Source organism: Moschus berezovskii, chromosome 14 (assembly GCF_049115385.1).
Source record: "Moschus berezovskii isolate FMDL1 chromosome 14, NW_MosBer_1.0, whole genome shotgun sequence".
NCBI classification, from domain to species: domain Eukaryota; kingdom Metazoa; phylum Chordata; class Mammalia; order Artiodactyla; family Moschidae; genus Moschus; species Moschus berezovskii.
The window spans coordinates 58070028-58092844 of record NC_142473.1 but is presented as its reverse complement, the minus strand read 5'-3'; the positions used below and the strand labels follow the sequence as shown (position 1 = coordinate 58092844).

The 22817-nt window shown below is 49.7% G+C and overlaps 1 protein-coding gene across 1 annotated transcript; it reads right to left on the bottom strand.

The window, feature by feature from the left end:
• Positions 1 to 10349: 10349 nt before the first annotated feature.
• TPBGL (trophoblast glycoprotein like) lies at positions 10350 to 13504 on the bottom strand. Its single transcript, XM_055423686.2, has one exon. The coding sequence runs from the start codon at positions 13049 to 13051 to the stop codon at positions 11882 to 11884; it is 1170 nt and encodes a 389-aa protein (XP_055279661.1). The 5' UTR covers positions 13052 to 13504; the 3' UTR covers positions 10350 to 11881.
• Positions 13505 to 22817: the final 9313 nt, after the last annotated feature.

Below are 22817 nucleotides of genomic sequence, written 5' to 3'. Positions count from 1 at the left end.
TTGAGTCTCCTGCATTGGCAGGCAGATTCTTTACCATTGCACTGCCTGTGAAGCCTTCAATGAGGATGCATGCTCAATATACAAAAATCAATTGTACTTCTGTGTAGTAACATTAAACAACTGGATCTTGAAATTTAAAAGACGATGCCAAATAAAAAGATAGCACCACCTACAATAGCACCAAAATGGAAATACTTAGGTATAAGTCTAGCAAAATATGTGCATAATCTCTATGTACATCTCTAAAGCAGCAAATATTGATGAAAGAAGACCTAAACAGATTGAGGCTTGTGCTATGTTCATGGATTAGAAAACTCAGTATTGTTAAGATATCAGTTATTTCCAAACTGACTATAGATTCAGTGCAATCCAAATCAAGATCTCTGCAGGATCTTTTTTACAGATGTAGAAAAGTAATCCTAAAATTTATATGGAAAAATAAAGGAACTAGACTAGCCAGGCAATTTTTTAAAGGAAGAACAATTGCAGTTGTTTACTCCCTGATCTCAAGACTTACTGTGAAGCTACAGTCATTAAGACAGGGTGGTTCTGGTGAAAAAATAGACACATCAATGAAATGAACTCTAGAATCCAGAAATAGGTCAGCACATATCAACTGATTTTCCAAAAAGGTGCAAAGGCTATCTAATTGTTCTTTCCCATAAATAGAGCTGGTAAGGCTGTGAAGGAACTGGAACACTGCTGGTAAGGATGCAGAATGGTACAGATGCTTTGGAGAACAATTTGGCAGTTTCTTATAAGTCTGCATGAGTGCTAAGTTGCTTCAGTTGTGTCCAACTCTGCGACCTAATGGACTGTCGCCCTCCAGGCTCCTCTTTCTATGGGATTCTCCAGGCAAGAATACTGGGGTAGATTGCCATTTCCTCCTCCAGGGGATCCTCCCAACCCAGGAATTGAACCTGTGACTCTTAGGTCTTCTGCATTGGCAGGCAGGTTCTTTACCACTATTAAAGATCCTTATTATAAGACTTAGAAGTTCCACTCCCAAAATAAATAAAAAATTCTGTCCCCGCAAAAACCTGTATGTGAAAGTAAATAATGGATGTACACATAGCTTAAAACGTCCCAAATGCCCAAGCTAGTGTAAGTGGATAAACTATACAATAGTCATACAATGGAATACTACTCAGCAATAAAAATGAACAAATGAGTGATACATACAATAAGGATGAGTCTCAAAAGCATCATGCTAATGAAAGAAGCTAAACTTAAAAGGACAAAATATATGCATCTATTTATATGACATTCTGGAAAAGACAAAACTACAGGAATGGAAAACAGACCACTAGTAGCCAGTGGCTGGAGTTGATCTGAAGGGTTGGCTACATAGGGGCAGCAGGAGGTACTTTGGAGGGTGATGGAACTGTTTCATATCTTGATTGTCAAAATCAACTGCATGCTAGAAAAGAGTGTATTTTTACTCTATGCAAATATGTATCATTAAAAAGCAAAAAAAAAAAAAGTAAAAAACTAAACAATTTATAGCTCACAAACTACAAACAATATTTATAGGGCTTGTACCATTTGCTGGGGCTAATGCTGGACCCTGAAGACAGAAAGATAAATAAGATAATCCTTTCCTTCAAGGAGCTCACAAATTCACAAGAATATAAGGCATGACAGCAAAGATTTGGACTTGATGTTGAGGGATGTTGGTGATGGGGGCTGACACGCACTCACGTCATGCCATGGAGCACTAAGGAGGGGTGGGTAGGGTAGAAAATAAGGCAAGCTTCCTAGAGAAGGAATTCCTTCAACTGACTTTTGAAGGATGAGAAGCAGTTAAGCAAGTGAGGAGAAGCTACAGGCATTCCAAATAAAAGAGATGGCACAGGGGCAGCCTCAGGGCTGAGACAAACTGATACCTTCAGGGAATTGTAAGGACTTCGATGTGGCTAGAATGAAGGGAACCAGGAGAGCTAACGGGAGATGGGACCAAACCACAGCCATGGGGAGGAAGGTTACAGATCATTAGCCCAAAGGGCTTGTTTTTTCATCCAGAAGGTAGGTAGTGGGACAGGTTTTAAGCAGGGCAGTGTGATGGAGCAGATTCATGCATTTTTAGGATCACTTTGGCTGTATTGCAGAGGATGGACCAGAGGGAAAGGCCAGAGGCAGAGGGATCAGGGAGGAAGCTGGGAAAGGAATCTGGCTTAGAGATGCAGAGGCTGCAACCAGGTAGGGAAGAACTGATTGGCGGGGATTTAGGGGCAGAATGGCCAGAACTGGCTTCCCACTCAATATTTAATATTTCGTCTCAGCACTTTGCACTCGGTTTCTTCTGCCTGGATTCATCTTTCCCAGGCTCTTTGCAGGGCTCCTTCCTTCCCGTTCTTCAGGGTAAGACACCTTCTCAGAGAAGCCTGCCTGACTACCCCATTCAAAGAATACCCTTACCCATCACTCTTACATCACTTTATTTTCCTCATAAAAAATATCTTGCTTATTTACTTGTTTATGGTCCAAGCACATGGGCTCTGAGTTCTTAGCCTACCTTGACCCCTATTAGCACTGTGACCTTTAGCAAAATCTCCTTCAGTTGCCACGGTTTCTTCACTTGTAAAGTAGGAATAATAATAATTACTTCATAGGGACTTCCCTGGTGGTCTAGTGGTTAAGAAGCAGTCTGCCAATGCAGGAGACATAAGTTCAGTCCCTGGTCTGGAGGAGTCCACATACTGCAGGACAACTAAGCCCGTGTGCCACAACTACTGAAGCCCGAGTGCGTAGAGCCTGTGCCCTGCAACAGAAGAAGCCCCACAATGGGAGGCCCACACATTGGAACAAGGAGTAGCCCCCTCTCCCCACAGCTAGAGAAAGCTGGCACAGCCAAAAACAAATAAATAATACCTACTTCTAGAATTGTCATCCGGCTAAAATGGGTTAATATATGTAAAGTGCCTAGAAAAACTCCTAGCTTCTGTCGAACATAGTGCTTGGCACATAGTAGGCACTTTATAAAATACTTGCTGAACAGGTTTTACTAAATGAAAGAACATTCCCATGTCCGCCAGCAGATGGCACATGTAGAGAAAACATTTTTAAAAACTGGTTCTGCTCTTACACAAATTGGCCAATAGATGTTACTGTTGCTCCCTGGGTCAAGGAACCAAGCCAGAGCCAGAGGCAGATGCTGCCCAACCAGGATGCTGGACAAGAATCCCAAACAGAGGACCAGAAAGCGATAATTGTATTAAAAGTCAAAGTCTAGAAACTAAAGCTAATAGAAGGGACATATCTCAACATTATAAAAGCTATATATGACAAACCCACAGCAAACATTATCCTCAACGGTGAAAAACTGAAAGCATTTCCCCTAAAGTCAGGAACAAGACAAGGGTGCCCACTCTCACCACTACTATTCAACATAGTTCTGGAAGTTTTGGCTACAGCAATCAGAGCAGAAAAAGACATAAAAGGAATACAAATTGGAAAAGAAGAAATAAAACTTTCACTGTTCGCTGATGACATGATCCTCTACACAGAAAACCCTAAAGACTCTACCAGAAAACTACTAGAGCTAATCAATGAATACAGTAAAGTTGCAGGATATAAAATCAACACACAGAAATCCCTTGCATTCCTATACACTAATAATGAGAAAATAGAGAAATTAAGGAAACTATTCCATTCACTGTTGCAATGAAAAGAATTAAATACTTAGGAATATATCTACCTAAGGAAACAAAAGACTTGTACATAGAAAACTATAAAACACTAGTGAAAGTGATCAAAGAGGACACTAATAGATAGAGAAATATACCGTGTTCATGGATTGGAAGAATAAATATTGTAAAAATGAGTATACTACCCAAAGTAATTTATACATTCAATGAAATCCCTATCAAGCTACCAACGATATCTTTCACAGAACTAGAACAAATAATCTCACAATTTGTATGGAAATACAAAATACCTCGAATAGCCAAAGCAATCTTGAGGAAGAAAAATGGAACTGGGGGCATTAACCTGCCTGACTTCAGGCTCTACTACAAAGCCACAGTCATCAAGACAGTATGGTACTGGCATAAAGACAGAAATATAGATCAATGGAACAAAATAGAAAGCCCAGAGATAAATCCACGCACCTATGGACACCTTATCTTTGACAAAGGAGGCAAGAATATAAAATGGAGAAAAGACAGTCACTTTAACAAGTGGTGCTGGGGAAACTGGACAGCCACTTGTAAAAGAATGAAACTAGAACACTTCCTAACACCATACACCAAAATAAACTCAAAATGGATTAGAGAGCTAAATGTAAGACCAGAAACTATAAAACTCCTAGAGGGGAACGTAGGCAAAACACTCTCCGACATAAATCACAGCAGGATCCTCCAAGACCCACCTCCCAGAATATTGGAAATAAAAGCAAAAATAAACAAATAGGACCTAATTAAAATCAAAAGCTTCTGCACAGCAAAGGAAACTATAAGCAAGGTGAAAAGACAGACTTCAGAATGGGAGAAAATAATAGCAAATGAAGCAACTGATAAAGGATTAATCTCCAAAATATACAAGCAGCTCCTGCAGCTCAATTCCAGAAAAATAAATGACCCAATCAAAAAATGGGCCAAAGAACTAAACAGACATTTCTCCAAAGAAGACATAAAGATGGCTAACAAACACATGAAAAAATGTTCAACATCCCTCATAATCAGAGAAATGCAAATCAAAACCACAATGAGATACCATTTCACACCTGTCAGAATGGCTGCTATCCAAAAGTCTACATGCAATAAATGCTGGAGAGGATGTGGAGAGAAGGGAACCCTCTTACACTGTTGGTGGGAATGCAAACTAGTACAGCCACTATGGAGAACAGTGTGGAGATTCCTCAGAAAACTGGAAATAGAACTGCCATATGATCCAGCTATCACACTCCTGGGCATACACACTGAGGAAACCAGAATTGAAAGAGACACATGTACTCCAGTGTTCATTGCAGCACTGTTTATAATAGCCAGGACATGGAAGCAACCTAGATGTCCATCTGCAGATGAATGGATAAGAAAGCTTTGGTACATATACACAATGGAGTATTACTCAGCCATTAAAAAGAATACATTTGAATCAGTTCTAATGAGGTGGATGAAACTAGAGCCTATTATACAGAGTGAAGTAAGCCAGAAAGAGAAACACCAATACAATATACTAACGCATATATATGGAATTTAGAAAGATGCAAATGGTAACCCTGTATACGAGACAGCAAAAGAGACACAGCTGTATAGAACAGTCTTTGGGACTCTGTGGGAGAGGGTGAGGGTGGGATGGTTTGGGAGAATGGCATTGAAACATGTATATTATCATATGTGAAACGAATCACCAGTTCAGGGTCGATGCATGTTTCAGGATGCTCGGGGCTGGTATACGGGGATGACCCAGAGGGAGGATAAGGGGAGGAGGGAGGTGGGAGGGGGGTTCAGGAAGGGGAACTCATGTACACCCGGAGCAGATTCATGTCAAAGTATGGCAAAACCAACCAATATAATATTGTAAAATAATTAGCCTCCAATAAAAATAAAAATAACAATAAAAAAAACTAAAGCTAAATTACATATATATTCATACATATAAATTACATACACATTTCACATATATATTCTAAAGCTGTGTTTTCTGTTTTCTCACTTTATTGACTAGCAGCAAGGAGCTGGCCACACAGGCATCTTCTGTAACTGCAGCCCCAGTTCAATGAGGTGAGAGGTTGTGGGAGTTAGAGGGTGTGGACATCTGACATGCAGCAGAGGGAGGCCACAAGCCCCATGTAATGGCTTTCCCCCCGTGCTTCGGATTTCTGTGGGGCAGAGGCAGTGCTCACGTATCTCGGAGCACCAGGGTCAGGTACCCAAAAGGGAACTGAGCCCAGCCCCTGGGGCAGGGGGCATCTAGTCTGGTGCAGACAATGGGCCAGAAAGCAAATCAGCCCACACGGAGGTCTGGGGGTCTGGCGACAAGAGGAAGACAGGTCAGGAAAGCAGTGGGGACTCTTGAAACGTCCTGCTGCTCTCTGTTGGGGGTAAGGATCCAGGGCAGAGGGTACTGTGTGAGCAAAGATGTGGGGGGCCTGGAATAGCTGGATTCTTGTACCAAAAATCTGAGTAGCCTGGTATGGCTGGAGAATGGCATTCAAGATGTCGTCTAGCATGGCTGGAGGACAGGGTCAAGGACAGGGAGTGAATCTGATGCTGGCAGACTAGCAGTCTAGCACTTTTTCTTTACCCCTCCAGGTCTTAGTCACTGGAGTCCAGGGCCAGCAGCCTGGTACTGTCCTGACTTGTTCCTGTCCCAGCATAATTATTAAGAGGTCCCTGTGCTCTCCAAGATTTCCTAGTTTGGACAGTCACTTTAGTTAGGACTTAACCCCCTTGCCTCCACTATCCCAGTGACCCCATCTTTACTAAGCACAGGATGTGGCCCATCTCAGCAGGTGCTAGCAGAGATGAGAGGCTCAGAAAGGATGCTTTTCAGGGGGTCCAGAGCAAACCCGTTTCTCCTCTCAGAGATGGGAAGAGATGTCTCTTCTTTTGAGAGGGCGCCCTCAGCAGGGTTTCTGCTGGTAGGGGGCTGGAGGGGGTTTCTGAGGCCTGTGGGAAGCTGCTGATAGGGATTAAAGAGAGCTCCCCACCCCTTCTTTGTTGGCTTTTTATCTCCAGGTCACCACAGGCCTGGCCACAGGAAGCAATGACCACAGAGGTACAGATACAGAGTCAGGAGTTTGGGAAGCCATGCCAGGTACTCAGACCCAGAGCAGGGCAAGGGGAAACCCCAGGGGACATCCGGAGCTGTGGATCTGCTCCTGACACCTGGTGTGACCTGGATGGGCTCCTGCACTCGCTGGGCCCCAACTTCCCCATCAGCACACAGAAGGTTAGCTGAGCTGGTCTCCAGAGGACCTGCCACTCCTGGTCAAGTCACCACGAAGCAGTGCTGAAGGAAGAGGGTGGAGGCGGTGAGAGAGGGGTGAGGGAGCCAAGAAGGGGACTCTGAAGGCAGCCAAGCGCATTACCACAGGAATATTAACTGCCCCAGTCACTTCTCCTAGTCTGGGAAAGGCCACACCCATAAATTAGGGCCATGAGTCTGCCAGGCAGACTTAATGAAGAAGGAGATGGACCTCAGTGAGAGCAGACAGTGCCTCTGGAGGTCACAAGTCCAGCCCCAGTCTGGAGAGAAGGAACCTGGAGCCAGGGAAGGGCAGGGGGTGTCTATGGTCAGGGGTGGAACAAACCAAGTAGGTAAAAGCCAGCTTTCAGGGTGTTCATTGCTGAATCCTCAGCACCCAAGCACACAATGGGACTTAACCTGTGTTTCTGACTGACCAGGCAAGTCATGCTGAGCTCAGACTGAACTCCAGCCCTCTGGACTCCAGCTGGGCCCTCATTGGTTCTCATCCCAGAACTGAGGGGCCTGGGTAGGAATGGGGTCGCAGAAGTAAATGCCTTCTCAAGAAGATGGTGATCGTGGCTCTCCTCTGTTTTTGAGAGGAAATTTCAGGTTTTACAGGGTTACCGAACCCCAGGAAGTCTGACAGTTTTCTTGCCTCAGAGCCGCCTCATGTCTGTCACATTTCTGACAGTCACACATCTTTTTTTCTCCCTTTCTACCTACTCTCTGTCCTACCTGCTCTTAAAAAAAACAATTATTTATTTGGCTGTGCTGAGTTTTAGTTGCAGAACTAGTGGGATCTAGTTCCCTGTCCCCTGCATTGGGAGCACGGAATCTTAGGCACTGGACCACCAGGGAAGTCTTTACCCTACCTGCTTTTTAAGGGCACATCCTGGATGGACCTTACCCCCGGCACTTGGCCCCTGCAGTCCCCTGCCTACCTCAAACATTCACAGCATCTGATTAGAGGGGGAGGCTGGCCATTTGGCGGGTCCTTGGTGCTGCTGAGAGGGTCTGCAGCGAGGGTGTGACATCAGGGTATCAGGGAGAACCAGCCAGGCCCCTCCATCTCACCTTTTCCTGCAAGGCCTCTTTGCAGCCCCTTCCCTTACCCCCATGCCCATCTGGCCTCCTGTGGACACAGCTTAGCTAATTCCTCTGTCTCCTGTGCACAGCATGAGGCTTGCCCCAAAAAGAATGGGCACAAAAAGAAGGAAGGAACAAGCGAGAGAAGCATTCAGTTCTCCTGGCCCACATATCACATCTCCCTGCTTCCCTGAGTTCTCCTCTGAGGGTGGAAGTACCTCTAGTGCAGTGGAGAGTGAGGGAAACTCAGAACCATCTTACCCACAAACATCTTCCTATCTACCCCAGCCATAAACGGTCTTTTTGAATTCTCAGACTAATCGATCTTCCTGCCTCCACGCCTTTGCAGAAGCTGATTCTTTTGATCTTTCTCTGTTCAGCAAACTCCTATTCATCCTTCAAAACCCTGTTCAAATGTAACTTTGAGAAATTTCCTTAGGCTGAGTACAGGGGCCTTTACTCAGCACGCACTTTCCTGTGATTTTGTTTCTCTAGAATTTGATTGAATATAATTTCTCCCCTGGGTCATTAGCTTTTCTAGGACTGGCAAAATTGTATTCAGTAGAGAGTTAGCAAATGGCTGGATCTGCAGAAGAAGCTGGGGCCCCTGGGGACCTGGTGATTGCCCCATAAAGCCCAAGGCTAGTGCAAGACTGCAAGAAGGGAAGCAGCTCAGGGACAACATTTAATGGGAATCAGTGAATGACACTAAGGTTAAATGTCAACTGGCTTAACTCAGGTACTCAATTTGTTGATTTTTGAAAACGATTGATTTGATATTTAGCTTAGTATCAGCTCTCATCTAAAACCCTCAAGGATTTTTGCTGACAGTGAGCCACAGCTAGTAGCATGTTGTATATGCCAGGACTCACTGCAGCCTTAGGTCACAGTGCCAGAGGACGTGTCTTTGGAACTGAGGGTGGGGTGACCTGTTAGAGACACAGTTCTCTAAATTGGTTAGAAACCCATTACTATTTTGTCCTGTGGGACTGGCAGAGCATTCTTTGAAGGCCACTGACAGATGGAAATGCTTCAAAAGAATTTAACCCTTCATCATGAGGAATGACTAGGAGGGGTAGGAAATTTGCTGGGAGAATATAAGGAGACTCGTGACTCTTTTCATTTGGTGAAAAGCCAGCTGGATTGAGGAGTGTTCCTGGCCTCAAGGCAAAGCTGGGACTGTCAAGGAGTCCCAGGCTGCTTTCTTTGGCCCTAAAAGTGGAAGGGAGGGATTGGGCTCTTCACAGAGAGAGGGTGCTCCTTGCTGACACAGTTTACCAGGTTTCCCACATCACCTTGGAGGTCCCTTTCAATGTTTAGAAGACACACATTCTGGAACTTCAAGATTCGAAAATGCCAGAATTCTAGACATTCGCCATGCAGTTCCAGGGTTCTGAGACCCTGAATGTAAAATAATCAGCCTGGGGACCTTGAGGAGAGAGCTTCTTGTCCTGACCCCACTGGCCTAGAACCCACCTGCCTTCTTGTCCACATATCTCAAGGGGCTATTTTACACACACACACACACACACACACACACACACACACTGCTAGGCTGCCTCCCCTCAGCCTCTCATATACTCAAGGTGCAGGTCTTAGTCCTGTAGCCAGGAGAGCATGGCACGACACAGGACATAAGGGAGGATCAGGTAATTCAACAGAGCTTAGTCGCTCAGTCGTGTCCGACTCTTTGAAACCCCATGGACTGTAGCCTGCCATGCTCCTCTGGCAAGAATACTGGAATGGGTTGCCATGCCCTCCTCCAAGGGATCTTCCCAATCCAGGGATCGAACCCAGGTCTCCCGCATTGCAGGCTGATTCTTTACCATCTGAGCCACCAGGGAAGCCCAATTCAACAGAGGAGATGATGCCAAAGCAGCACATCACGCATCCTCCTCTTTCCTGCCTGAATTAACTGCCTCTGATTCTCTGTAGCTGGACTTCGTCCCTTGACAGCCTCATCTGATGCTAGTTAATTTGTCAGTCTAACGACATCACCCCCATGACCCCCCACTCCACCAAGTGTTGAGGAGTCAAAGGGTAAGAGGATGAAGAGGAAGCATGGGGCCCCATCCTGGCTGTGGATAACTTGACCTCAGGATGAAAAGCAAAACTGGTTTGGAGAGCCATGCCATCCCAATGGGAAGTCCCTCCATATGTCTAGCCCCAATCCTACGATGTGCGGTCAGAGCCCGTTCCCTGCCTGCCCCCCCCCAACCCAGTCTGAGAAAAGACATCAAGAGTCACTGCTTCATCTCAGGAAGGTCCAAAATGCTCTAAGTGTCCCCTCCCACCCACTTCAGGGACCAAGGTCAGCAAGAATGACATGGCACCACTTCCAAAAGCAGAGTATCTGAGATTATTGCAGACTTTATAGAAAACTGCCCAAAGGAGATCCAGATTTCTGGGGGAGGGAGGCCTCAAGCCAATATGTTGGAGGAGGGTGACTTCCTGTGTGCAGAGGCAGCACAGGCCAGCCATTCTGCTTGACCTAGGGGTGGGAGTCAGGGAGAGGCGGCCCCCTCCCACTCACCAATTGTGCTTTGGGATCATGCAGAAGGCAGGGCGCTGAGGCTCTGACCCTGAACAGGAGGGCTTGTGCCTGAGACAGGAGGAGAGGCCCCCTTCCTCTTCCAGAAGTCATACGGGGCAGGGGGTGGGCAAGGATGGCGAGGTGGCAGCGAGGAAAATTCAGGGGAGAAGAGACACATGGGTGGGAAAGAGGATGTGACCAACAGCTCCCAGTCCTTCAGAGCTTTCTCCTTCACCCGTCTCTGTGGCCCAAAGGTCAGCTGACCTGGTTCTAAGGCCAGTCCATCTACTTTGCAGCCCAGGACTCTCTCCTCCAGGATCTCTCATGAGGATCTGCTAGCATGGTTGGAGGGTGGGCAGTGCTTGGCACCTGCCTGTTTTGCAGGGCTAGAGAGCTCATCCTAAGAGGAAAGGGGGGTGGGCATCTCCCAGGGATGGAGTCCTCACTGGACCTGACCCAGTGAGTGGCAGGTGTGGGTACTGAGCGCAAGCGATGGGTGTAGAGAGAACTGAGAGCCCAAAACTTGGGCAGAGGGATGAAACTCAGATCGGGGCAAAGAGCTGAGAGTCTCAAATTGGGACCAAGGACTGAATATTGGGAAGGAGAGCCCAAAGTGGGAGACGCTGAGGATTGGCTCCACACTAAGGGTTTAACGGGGTGTCCCTGCCCCTGTGATGGGAGAGCTGGGAGCTGAGTGCCAAGCCTGGGCCAAGGAGGGGCTTGAGCTAGTGCTGGGGTGGTGGGTGGTATGAAATACATCCTCAGATTGGGGGAGGGGGCCCAGTCCTCAGAGCCCCCAGATGTAGGTCTGTGTGCAGGATGAGCTGGTAAAAAAGGCTCAAAGTCCACAAAAACATTCTGAAGGGGTTGCTCTGATTCTGAGACTAGAATGGGATGTGAGGGCTAGAAGGGAGCTGAGGGCTGCAAGCTGGAGTGTAGTTTAGGGGGGTGTTCCCTGCTGAGAGGTCTGGGTTCAAAGCACAGGGTGGTGGAAGCAGTCTCAGGGCCTTGGGATAGAAGCACAGGGTCTCTGAGTGAGTCCTGAAAGGGGGAAGGGGCTTTGGGTGGTTCAGGAGGGCTTTCAGAGCCTGGGATGAGTGGATGGGGGGTTCTGGAATCAGAAGAGGATGTCTCTGGGTCTTCGATGGTGACAGTTCTCAGAAGCTGGGGAGAAGGGGTACAGCTCCAGGCCTCTGGGTGGGGGAGATGCCACAATCCAAAGGTCTCAGGGGAGGGGCAGGTCTCAAAGCCTCAAGCTCGCGGGTGTCCCATACCCACGGTCTCGGGCGAGGTGGCCTCAGTAAGGTCATCAGCTGGCAGGGGCAGTCCCCAAGTCAGAGCAGGCGAAGCTCAGAGGCCCGAACCCGGCGAAGTGGCGCGAGAGCCGGCGGGGGCGGCCGGGGCGGCCGCGCGGCGCGGGTCGGCGTCCTGCTCGTAGCGGTAGTGGTAGCCCTCCATCTGGTCCCGGCACGCCTCGCGCAAGTTGCGCATCCAGCGCTGGATGCCGCGGCGGTTTAGATAGAGCACCATAAGGAAGATGAGGCCGATGAGCGCCAGAACCAGCCCGAAGAAGACGTAGGAGGCTTCCAGCTCGGGGCCAGCGAGGTCCACTTCATCCCCGCGACCGTCGGCATCGCCGTCGGCGCAGCGCAGCCGCGCCTCGTCCAGGTCCAGGAAAGGACGATTGTGCAGCGCCCGCGGGGCGGCGCAGCGCAAGCGCCGCGCGTCTGGTACGCGCTCCGTGGCGTTGCGCAGCCAGGCCAGCAGGGGGCGCGAGGCGCAGCCGCAGCGCAGGGGGTTGTCGGCGAGCAGCACGCGCGGCGCGGGGAGACCGCCTTCGCGTTCCAGCGCCCGCAGCTCGTCGGGGTCCAGGCCGGCCAGCGCGTTGAGGTGCACGTCCAGCTGCTCCAGGCGCGGCCGGCGCAGAGCGGCGGGAGGCAGGCGGCTAAGCGCGTTGCCCGCCAGGCCCAGGAGGCGCAGCTCGTCGAGCGGAGCGAGCGCGGCGTCCAGCGCGGCCAGCAGTGCGGGGCCGCCCCGCGCCAGCGCGTGGTTGAGCTGCAGCGAGCGCAGCGCGGGCAGCCCGCGGAAGGCGCCGCCGCCCAGGGTGCGCAGCGGGTTGTGGCTCAGGTCGAGCGCCGTCAGGCTGGGCAGCCCGTCGAAGGCGCCGTCCTCCACCACCTCGATGTTGTTGTGCGTGAGGCGCAGCGCGGTCAGGTGCGGGAGGCGCACGCCGCCCTCCGCCGCCTCCTCCCCGTCCGCGTCCCCGCCGGCGAAGGCGGCCGCGCGCAGCACCGTCAGGTTGGCGCCCACGATGGTGAGGTTGCGCGCGTCGGGCGGCACGTCCCGCGGCGGCTGCCGGAGCTCGGCGCCGGACGCGCAGCGCAACATCAGCTTGGGGCCGCCGAAGCAGTAGCACTGGAAGGGGCAGGGCGCGGCGGGTCGGCTCAGCGCCGCCGCCACGAGCAGCAGCCCCGGCAGCAGCGGGCCCCTGTGCTCCGGCTGTCCCGCGCGCGGGGCCATCGCAGCTGCCCCGACATCCAGCGCCCGGGTCGCGGCGCTCACCAGTGAGTCCGGAGCGCCTTGGGGGCGGGGAGGGGGGCGGGCGGGGCAAGTCCTTGACCCGGAGCGCCCGGCGGTCGCGGTCCTTCCGTCCGCTGACTCCAGAGTCCGAGGAACCTTCACTTCCCCGGTTGGGCCGAGAGGGGACAGCCAGGGAGCGGAGCCCCCCGCCCCCGGTGCCCTCTTCGCCCTGCGCAGCGGCCTCCGACTTCCGGGACCGTTCCGGGCTCAGAGCCGAGTGGGCAGGCTTTGCCTCCCCCCTCCCCGCCTCCCAGCCGCCTCCTCCGCCCCCAGCGGTGTCTCCGCGCCCTCCTAGCCGAGAGGCGGGGTGGGAGGCTCCCGAGAACCAGGGCTTTGGGCTGCTGCTCTTCTTCTTCCCCTTTTCGGCTCCCGGACTGCTGTGAAGTTTGACTCTCTGACTTAGTTCCCTCTCATCTCCCCCACCCTCCGCGTTTAAGCTGGTTCCTTCCTCTTACCTCTCAGGCACGTGTGGGGCGGGGCGGGGCCGGGCTGGGGAGAGCTGGCAGGTGGGTCAGCATCTCCAAGGGGAGAATTTAGGGGCAGGATCTCAGAGTTCCTCCTCCAAGTGCAGTCAGGGATGAGGGGTCAGCTGGGAAAGTTCCTCGTTTTTCAGCTGCTTCCTGATTCCTGTGATCAAGGAGAGGGCTGTGCGAGGAGAGGAAAATCCCCAGCCTCAGCCCCCTCTTCTGCCACCCCAGTTACATCTCGTCTGGCTCTGGCAGCATCCCTGCACGTTCTGGGAGACCTCCATCTTTTCCACCCCACCCATCTACCCGAGGAAGTCAAGTCAGCCCCCTCTTCCTTCCACCCCTCCTCCCCCCAAGTCACTGGCTGCTCCGCCAGGATTTCTTCCATCTGGTTTTCTCCACCAGACTGGACTCCTCCCCCAAGCACTCTCCTAGGCCCTGGGACCCGGTGGGTGTGGTGATTCAGCTCTTTGCTGCCCGCCTCCTTGCCCCAGCACCTTGGACCCCTGCTTGGTTGTCCTGGGTCTCGGGGCCTTAGGGTTGTTGGATGACGTCAGCTGCCCCTCCTCCCCTCCGGGGTACCCCACCTGTAAATGGTGAATGGGTAGGAGGGTTTGGGGCTCCAGAGGTGGTGAGATCAGGAGCAGACTTTGCACTGTTGGAGTAGGGGGTCTCAGAAGGGACCAAGGCTGAGCTCTTTATAGGTTTGTTTTGTTCTGGATTCCCCACCCCCACCCCCACCCCAAGAACTGGGAAGCTCCAGGCCTGATTTAAAGAGACAGGCTCCTGAGGAGGGAGCTCTCCTGGCCTTGGCATGAATTATTCAGGCTGTAGAAGTTGACACTTGATCCTCAGGCCCTTCTGGTATGAGCAGAGCTGGTTGGGATAAAGGCTCCCCCCAACCTGAGAAGCAGTCTCTTTATCCTAAAATTAGGGATTGCTGGGTTGACTTCTTCCCTGAAAGTATATTTAACTGATCAACCAACAGATCAGTACCACCTAAGGAGAGGCCTGGGTCTCAGACAGGGGTTAATGTTGAAGTCCAGGGCTGTTGATGCTGGGGGTGGCAGGAAGACCTCTCTTTCTTCTTCCCACTCTCTCCCGTGTCATTCCCAGGGTTTGGCAGATGAGGATAGTAACTTGCACACGCATACTTTACATGTCTTTTCAGAAGTGGGGTTGTACACTCACATGTATGTGTAGAAGCAAACTTAACATGTAAGCAGGCCTAGGTGTGTCTGCCTGTGAGCATATACACACACTCATGCTCACTTGTGTGTGCCTACACATGCACAGGAAGGCTTGCATAAGCTTGTGCACAGTTCCAGGCAGGCTCAGATGTGCTTCTTACACATACGTGCAGGAGCATTCGTGCATGTGCACATGGGAACATAGATTTGAGTGCATGCTGGTATGTGTCCATAGATTCATAAGCACGCATGTCTTTAAACATTCATACTTCTGGGCCCATGCAGGTGCCTGGTTGTGTTCTCAGAGGGACAAGCTAACAAACTTATGCAAACTCATGCATCCAGAGGTTGGCCAACACACTCTGAGCCCACTCCTGCCCTCCACCACACCCTTGGTCCATGAAGTTAACAGGGTGTGGTGTCTTTTCTTATATGGCACAAGAACTCAAGCATGCCATAGACGCTGGGCCCTCAGCTGTTGCATTCACCCCAGCCCTGGCCCATGTCAGCTCCAAGCCCCAGCTCTGACATCTTCCCCAGTGGGAGGCACTGGCTCTTTCTCACGGTTATGTTTCTGGTACACGGACTAGCACAAGAGACTATGCAGTAAATGTTTGTAAATGAATGAGTGAATGAAAAGGTCTTTGGTTTCCTGTCCTGCTGCGTACAGCCCCTTCAGCCTCCAGCCACTAAGAGATCACAGGCCAGCTGTCAAGGCCAGCTCTCCCTTCTCAGGCCCCATGGTGGCTGGTTTCTGATTGGCTGATGGCCCTCCAGGGGAAGCCTTGCAGGGGAGCCAGCAGCTTTGGTGGTGGGAGTGGGGATATGTGTGCATTTACTGGACATCTCAGTTGAGGAAAGGAGGCCCAGAGAGAACCTAGGACCATCAAATGACAGAGAACAAGGCAATGACTATGTTTTATAAATCGGGGGATGAGTCCAGAGGCCAGGGACTTGTCAAAAAACTTGTGGTCCTTGGGGCTTTGCCTGGAAACCTGACCCCAGCACCTGGCCCAGGGCTCTGTCCAAGGTAGTAGGTGTGTCTGAGTGGCCAGCACCACAGGAAAATCTCTTCTCGACCCCAGGGATCTGAGGCCAATAACAGATGGCAGGTAGGGTCTGGTGTGACCTTGGACCTCTCTCCACCTCTGGGCTGTCAGCTTCTATTTCTGCAGAGTAAGTGGGCTTCTGAATTTGTCATTTCTGGTCCTTTTAGAGCTATTGTGATAATGTGAAGGGGAAATGTTTTGAAACAAGAAAAGCCATATCACTGGGGTCTAGGCACCTAGCACCCACATGACTCTGGATGAGGCATTGCGCTTTTCTGGGACTAATTAGTTCACATGCTGTTTGGCTCTGTTCCATCTTCCTTCATCCCCCAACACCTCAAATTCATGGTAGATAGTAGAAGGAACGAGTCTCCGCCTGCTGTCTCTCTCTATGCCTCTACCGTGCCTTCTCCCCTGCTTCCCCTCTTTCTGCAGGTGTTCTTATCTCTGTCTAGTTTCCCTTGGAACCAAGTCTGTGAACCATCTGGGGGGTCTCTGTTCTCTGGAGGAACAGCCTTCTGCGTCTTGGGAGTATCAGTGTTCAGTATGTAACAGGTGTTCAATAAACACATTCAGTAAATGCGTCTTGAGGCTGTGTGTTTATTCCCTGAGGCATCCAGTGGATTGCTCACTGTTTAACTCTCATAGGGTGCTCTCTCCCCTTGATTCTTTTCCTCCAGTCTAGCCTACTGTCCCTCAGGGCTCAGCTTGAGTTCTGTCTCCTCCAAGAAGCCTTCCTGGCTTCCTTCTCTCTCCTTTGGATTTCACTGAGTGATCAGAGGGTAGAGCTGTCCTGAGCCCCCTGTCTGTCAGCAGCTGGAGCTCACAACAAGTCTAATCTCTTGTGTTGTCAGCACACAGCTTAGAGCTCAGCATGGAAAAGGCACCAGGGAACATTTCCTAAGTGAAATAATAGGTGAGGATCCTTCACCTATGCTTTATACCAGGAGACAGCTGCCCAGAAAGGTTAAGTGCTTTCCTCAAGGTTGCACAGCTAACTGGAACCTGAGCCTGACAGAAGCTCAGGTTTCCTGCTCATCTTCTCTGCCGCAGCCCTCCCCATTCTAGGTTCTCTCTCTAGGGAATGTGACTGGGTCAGATCCCAGGGGAGCCTGTGGGCAAAGAACTCAGGCCCTCAGGGTTTCCTTAGGACTCAGCAAACAGATCACCCCAGCCCCACCCAGGCAGAATGACCCTGTCTGCCATGTGCTAGGTTGTGAATCACCCATGTCAGCCTCGAGGGACCTGAATTCTTGAATTTGTTACCCTGCTAGGTCCCAGAGCCCCTCTCAGCCTTCCAAGGAGCTATCTCTCCCCTAAGCCCCAGTTCCTACATCCTCTTCTCCCTGCAAAGGCCCTACCCTCTGTATACTCCACTGGTTAAAAGCCGTATAGGGAAACTGGAGAGGTGTTCAACTTCCCTGAGGTCACCCAGCAGGTAGCTCTTACCCATCTGCCTTAAGCTCCATTTTGTCCCTTAGGGGCGACTCAGTGTTACTGGAGCCTGTGGGCAAGTCTGTCTTTCCAGCTCCGTTTCCCTGTTTGCAAAGGTGTATGTGTGTGTGCAGGGGATGATCTTGGAGGGCTTTTAAGTACTCTGCCCCATGGCCGTTTAGGGACAAGGATCCTGGAGTCGACCCTGGAGTCTTTTCAATATGTGACCTTGAACTTGGCCCCACCCTTAATTATAAAGTGTGCTAGGATGGCCTGCGGCTCCTCCTAAGTCCCATGCTATAGCAGCCTGCAATCCAGGCTCCCTCTTTCCTGGTCGCCCTCATGCTGCCTGCCTTTCCCTCTGCTCCCCCTTCCTCCGAGGCAAGTGGAGGAGCAGCCCGGCAGGCCTGACATGATGAAGCTCAGTCATTAGGTAGTGGGGGAGGCCCCAGGTTCTCTCCTGTAGCTCCGGCACTGGTGGGGAGGGGCAAACTCCACTTCAGGCTTTACTGTTCCCATTTCTCACTCCCCCCTCTCCCCCACCCCACTGCCACGAGACACAGGAAAATCCATAGACCGAAGATCCATTTTCTCCATTGAGTCAGCAGAGGCCACACTCTGCTTCTGAGGGACTGGCAACCGGCTTTTAAATAACTCTCAGATATTTAATACCCTCCTCCTCCACTCTGTGGCCAGGGCCTCTGGGGAAAGCCTAGAATAAAGTTGGATGAATCCTCTGAAAGTCATAAGTACTCGTGCCCGCACCTCAGCCCACCCTCCCCCACCCAGGCTCCCAGTCCATGGAGGAAAACCTGATTCCTTGTCACCTTTGCACAGTGCTTTAGAGTTTCGAAGTGGTGCCCCTGACTTGGTTTGTTATCACAAGTTTAGAACTGGCAACTGAAGTTTAAAAAAGGGGGCTGACCCCACCTGACTTTTAGTCTTGGTCTGCTGCTGGCTGGCTGTGTGACTTTGAGCAGGTCCCTGTCCCTCTCTGAGCTTCTATTTCCCCACCTGTGCTTCACGGTGGTTCAACCTGTGGGTTGCCACTGGTCCCTCTAGCTATTATGTTTCATGAATTGGTGCCCTGGTCTTTTGCCTTCATACTCTCCTTGGGGAAGGTTAAAGGCCAGAGCAGACTGAGGCTCAAGGCCAGGCAGGGTCTGGCCCTAGGATTCCGGTATAAGTCAGAGACAGGAGTGGGTGGGGGGAAGGGAAAAGAGCAGAGGTGGATTCTTTTGTCCCCTCCTCCCCACCCCCCTTCCTTTCTTCTGCAGGTGGAGGTCAGGACAGACCAAGGGCAATAATATTTAAATCTTGGCTTCTTTAAGACTAAAGTTCTCAGCAGCCGTTAGTTAGTTCAGTCGCTCAGTCATGTCTGACTCTTTGCGACCCCATGTAGGTAGATATAATTTGAGAAGGTGGAAGCAGAACCCTTTTCCAAGTTGTGTCAGGATCAAGGTCCTGATAATGAAAGTTAGTGGACCCAGTTCTCCTGGCTTCACCACTGTTCTGTGTCATTTGGAAGACAGGGATTGATATCTGCATGGGTTATATGAGAACACTGGAAGATTAAGACCTGTGCTTGGGGTCACCTCATGATGAGATTGAGGTGACCCCAATTATGGAAGAGGGCATATAGTCTAGGGTTTCCGATTCCCAGCTCATCCCAGCCTGCTCTAGCAGGAAACTGGGGGCTAAGGGATGGGAATGGAAGAGGCAAGTGGGTTTCCACTTGCTTGCTTTGTTTCACTTCCCTTGCATCCTCTTGGGTCCTCATGATCCTCCTGAGCTGTACCAAGCCTTCTGTGTGTGTGTGTGTGTTAGTTGCTCAGTCATGTCTGACTCTTTGCAACCCCATGGACTGTAGCTTACTAGGTTCCTCTGTCCATAGAATTCTCCAGGCAAGAATACTGGAGTGGGTTGCCAGTCCCTTCTCCAGGGGATCTTTCCAACCCAGGGATCAAAGCTGGGTCTCCTCTGGTCTTTGCAGAGGAGATTCTTTACATTGCAAGCAGATTCTTTACTCTCTGAGCCACAGGGAAGCCCTACTAAAGCTTCTGCTTCTAAAATTACATACTTTTAGAATCAAAACACTGAATTTTAAGAACCACAGACTCTGGGAGCCATAGAACCATGGTCTGTTTCAATCAGAACATAAAACTCTTATGCTGCTGGTAGCATGAATGGTGGTGAAGTGCTTAGAGCTTGTGGTAGGTTGTTATATTGCTCAGTGAAACCTGTCTCTCTGTATCCGTACTTTTATGCTGTCCCTTCACACACTGAGTTTGGTTTGGCCATGTGAATTTCTTTGGCTATTGAGACATCAGAAACTGCAATGCAAGCAGAGGATTAAAAGGTGCTTGTCCCTCAGGCCTCCTCCCTTCTTGCTCTGCTGAGATCTCCTTGCATAGAAACCCCAGTAAGCCTCTTAGGGGAAGAGACCAGCAATGAGCCATCCTGCTGAAGCCGTCTAGACCAACCAGCTCCCAGATGATCTTCCAGCTGATGCCAGCTGCCTGGGTGACCCTAGATAAGACCAAGAGAACTACCCAGCTGTCCTGAGCCCAAATTGCTGACTCGCAGAATTGTGAACAGATAAAGTGGTTTCTGTTTTAAGCCGTTAAGTTTTGGGGGTGGTTTGTTACACAGCAGTAGATAACTGATTCAGAGCCTTAGCATTAGATTTGTAGAGTCTTAGTCACCAATTCCATGTACCCCTACAATCACAGTATTGTAGATTCTTTGATGTAGTACCTGAAGAATAGAAGGATCCCGAGAACTCATTTAACTGTCACTCAGTGCTGCCCTCTAAGTCACAGAGCAACTGACCCACTCACTCTCTTCCAACCTGGAACTCTTTGCTCAAGGGTCCCTGATTCTTCAGTATCTGTCCATCATGTCACGAAGTCTTCTTGTTCCACTCCTCAACTGGTTTCTCAGTTCTTAATTCTTTAGACAACATTCCCATGCTGATCTGCTTGCTCTGGTCTTAGGAACTAAATGTGGACATGGTGGAAACTTGTCATAATATTTATCCCAATTCCTGGCAGAGTGCCTGGTACAGGGTGAGGGTTAATGAACATACCTTGAGGAGAAACAGCCATCACTACCACCACAAAGCTCTTCTCAGCTTTTCCTGCCCTGTCCCCGCCTTACTGAGTTCTGTGATCTGTCCATGGTGCTGAATGCCTGTCCTGGCTCTGTCTGCCTCAGAATGGCTACTTCCCAAGGGAAGAAATCTCTCCCATGTCCTGGAATTCACTCAGTCTCCCTCCCTGTTTCCCTATCTCTCTTTGCACCATCCCTCATGTCCTATCTTCCTCACCCTGCTCCATCCTTCATATACAGATCATTGGCCTGAACTATTTAATGCAAACTAATATGAGGGGCGGGAGGAGACGGGGACGACAGAGAATGATCGTCATCAGTGATGCCATCCAGCCATCTCATTCTCTGTCGTCCCCATCTCCTCCCGTCCCCAGTCCCTCCCAGCATCAGAGTCTTTTCCAGTGAGTAAACTCATCGCATGAGGTGGCCAAAGTATTGGAGTTTCAGTTTTAGCATCAGTCCTTCCAATGAACACCCAGGATTGATCTCCTCTAGAATGGACTGGTTGGATCTCCTTGTAGTCCAAGGGACTCTCAAGAGTCTTCTCCAGCACCACAGTTCAAAAGCATCAATTCTTCGGCGATCAGCTTTCTTCACAGTCCAACTCTCACATCCATACGTGACCACGGGAAAAACCAAAGCCTTGACTAGACGGACCTTGGTTGGCAAAGTAATGTCTCTGCTTTTTAACATGCTGTCTAGGTAGGTCATAAATTTCCTTCCAAGGAGTAAGCGTCTTTTAATTTCATGGCTGCAATCAGCATCTGCAGTGATTTTGGAGCCCAAAAAATTAAAGTCTGATACTGCTTCCACTGTTTCCCCATCTATTTCCCATGAGTGATGGGACCAGATGCCATGATCTTTGTTTTCTGAATGTTGAGCTTCAAGCCAACTTTTTCACTCTCCACTTTCACTTTCCTCAAGAGGCTTTTGAGTTCCTCTTCACTTTCTGCCATAAGGGTGGTGTCATCTGCATGTCTGAGGTTATTGATATTTCTCCCGGCAATCTTGATTCCAGCTTGTGCTTCTTCCAGCCCAGCGTTCTTCATGATGTACTCTGCATATAAGTTAAATAAGCAGGGTGACGATATACAACCTTGATGCACTCCTTTTCCTATTTGGAACCAGTCTGTTGTTCCATGTCCAGTTCTAACTGTTGCTTCCTGACCTGCATACAGGTTTCTCAGGAGGCAGGTCAGGTGGTCTGGTATTCCCATCTCTTTCAGAATTTTCCACAGTTTATTGTGATCCACACAGTCAAAAGCTTTGGCATAGTCAATGAAGCAGAAATAGATGTTTTTCTGGAACTCTCTTGCTTTTTCCATGATCCAGTGGATGTTGGCAATTTGATCTCTGGTTCCTCTGCCTTTTCTAAAACCTGCTTGAACACTGGAAGTTCACGGTTCACATATTGCTGAAGCCTGGCTTGGAGAATTTTGAGCATGACTTTACTAGCGTGTGAAATGAGTGCAATTGTGTGGTAGTTTGAGCATCTTTGGCATTGCCTTTCTTTGGGATTGGAATGAAGACTGACCTTTTCCAGTCCTGTGGCCACTGCTGAGTTTTCCAAATTTGCTGGCATATTGAGTGCAGCACTTTCACAGCATCATCTTTCAGGATTTGAAATAGCTCAATTAGAATTCCATCACCTCCACTAGCTTTGTTCGTAGTGATGCTCTCTAAGGCCCACTTGACTTCACATTCCAAGATGTCTGGCTCCAGGTGAGTGATCACGTTATCGTGACTATCTTGGTCGCGAAGATCTTTTTTGTACATTTCTTCTGTGTATTCTTGCCACCTCTTCTTAATATCTTCTACTTCTGTTAGGTCCATACCATTTCTGTCCTTTATCGAGCCTATCTTTGCATGAAATGTTCCCTTGGTATCTCTAATTTTCCTGAAGAGATCTCTTGTTTTTCCTATTCTGTTGTTTTCCTCTGTTTCTTTGCATTGTTCGCTGAGGAAGGCTTTCTTATCTCTCCTTGCTATTCTTTGGAACTCTGCATTCAGATGCTTATATCTTTCCTTTTCTCCTTTGCTTTTCACTTCTCTTCTTTTCACAGCTATTTGTAAGGCCTCCTCAGACAGCCATTTTGCTTTTTTGCATTTCTTTTCCATGGGGATTGTCTTGGTCCCTGTCTCCTGTACAATGTCACGAACCTCCGTCCAGAGTTCATCAGGCACTCTATCTATCAGATCTAGTCCCTTAAATCTATTTCTCACTTCCACTGTATAATCATAAGGGATTTGATTTAGGTCATATCTGAATGGTCTAGTGGTTTTCCCTACTTTCTTCAATTTAAGTCTGAATTTGGCAGTAAGGAGTTCATGATCTGAGCCACAGTCAGCTCCTGGTCTTGTTTTCGCTATCTTATATAGAGCTTCTCCATCTTTGGCTGCAAAGAATATAATCAATCTGATTTCCGTGTTGACCATCTGGTGATGTCCATGTGTA

Bases quoted from the DNA above. Each gene is read 5' to 3' on its own strand.
- TPBGL (XM_055423686.2), bottom strand. From the start codon at position 13,051: ATGGCCCCGCGCGCGGGACAGCCGGAGCACAGGGGCCCGCTGCTGCCG.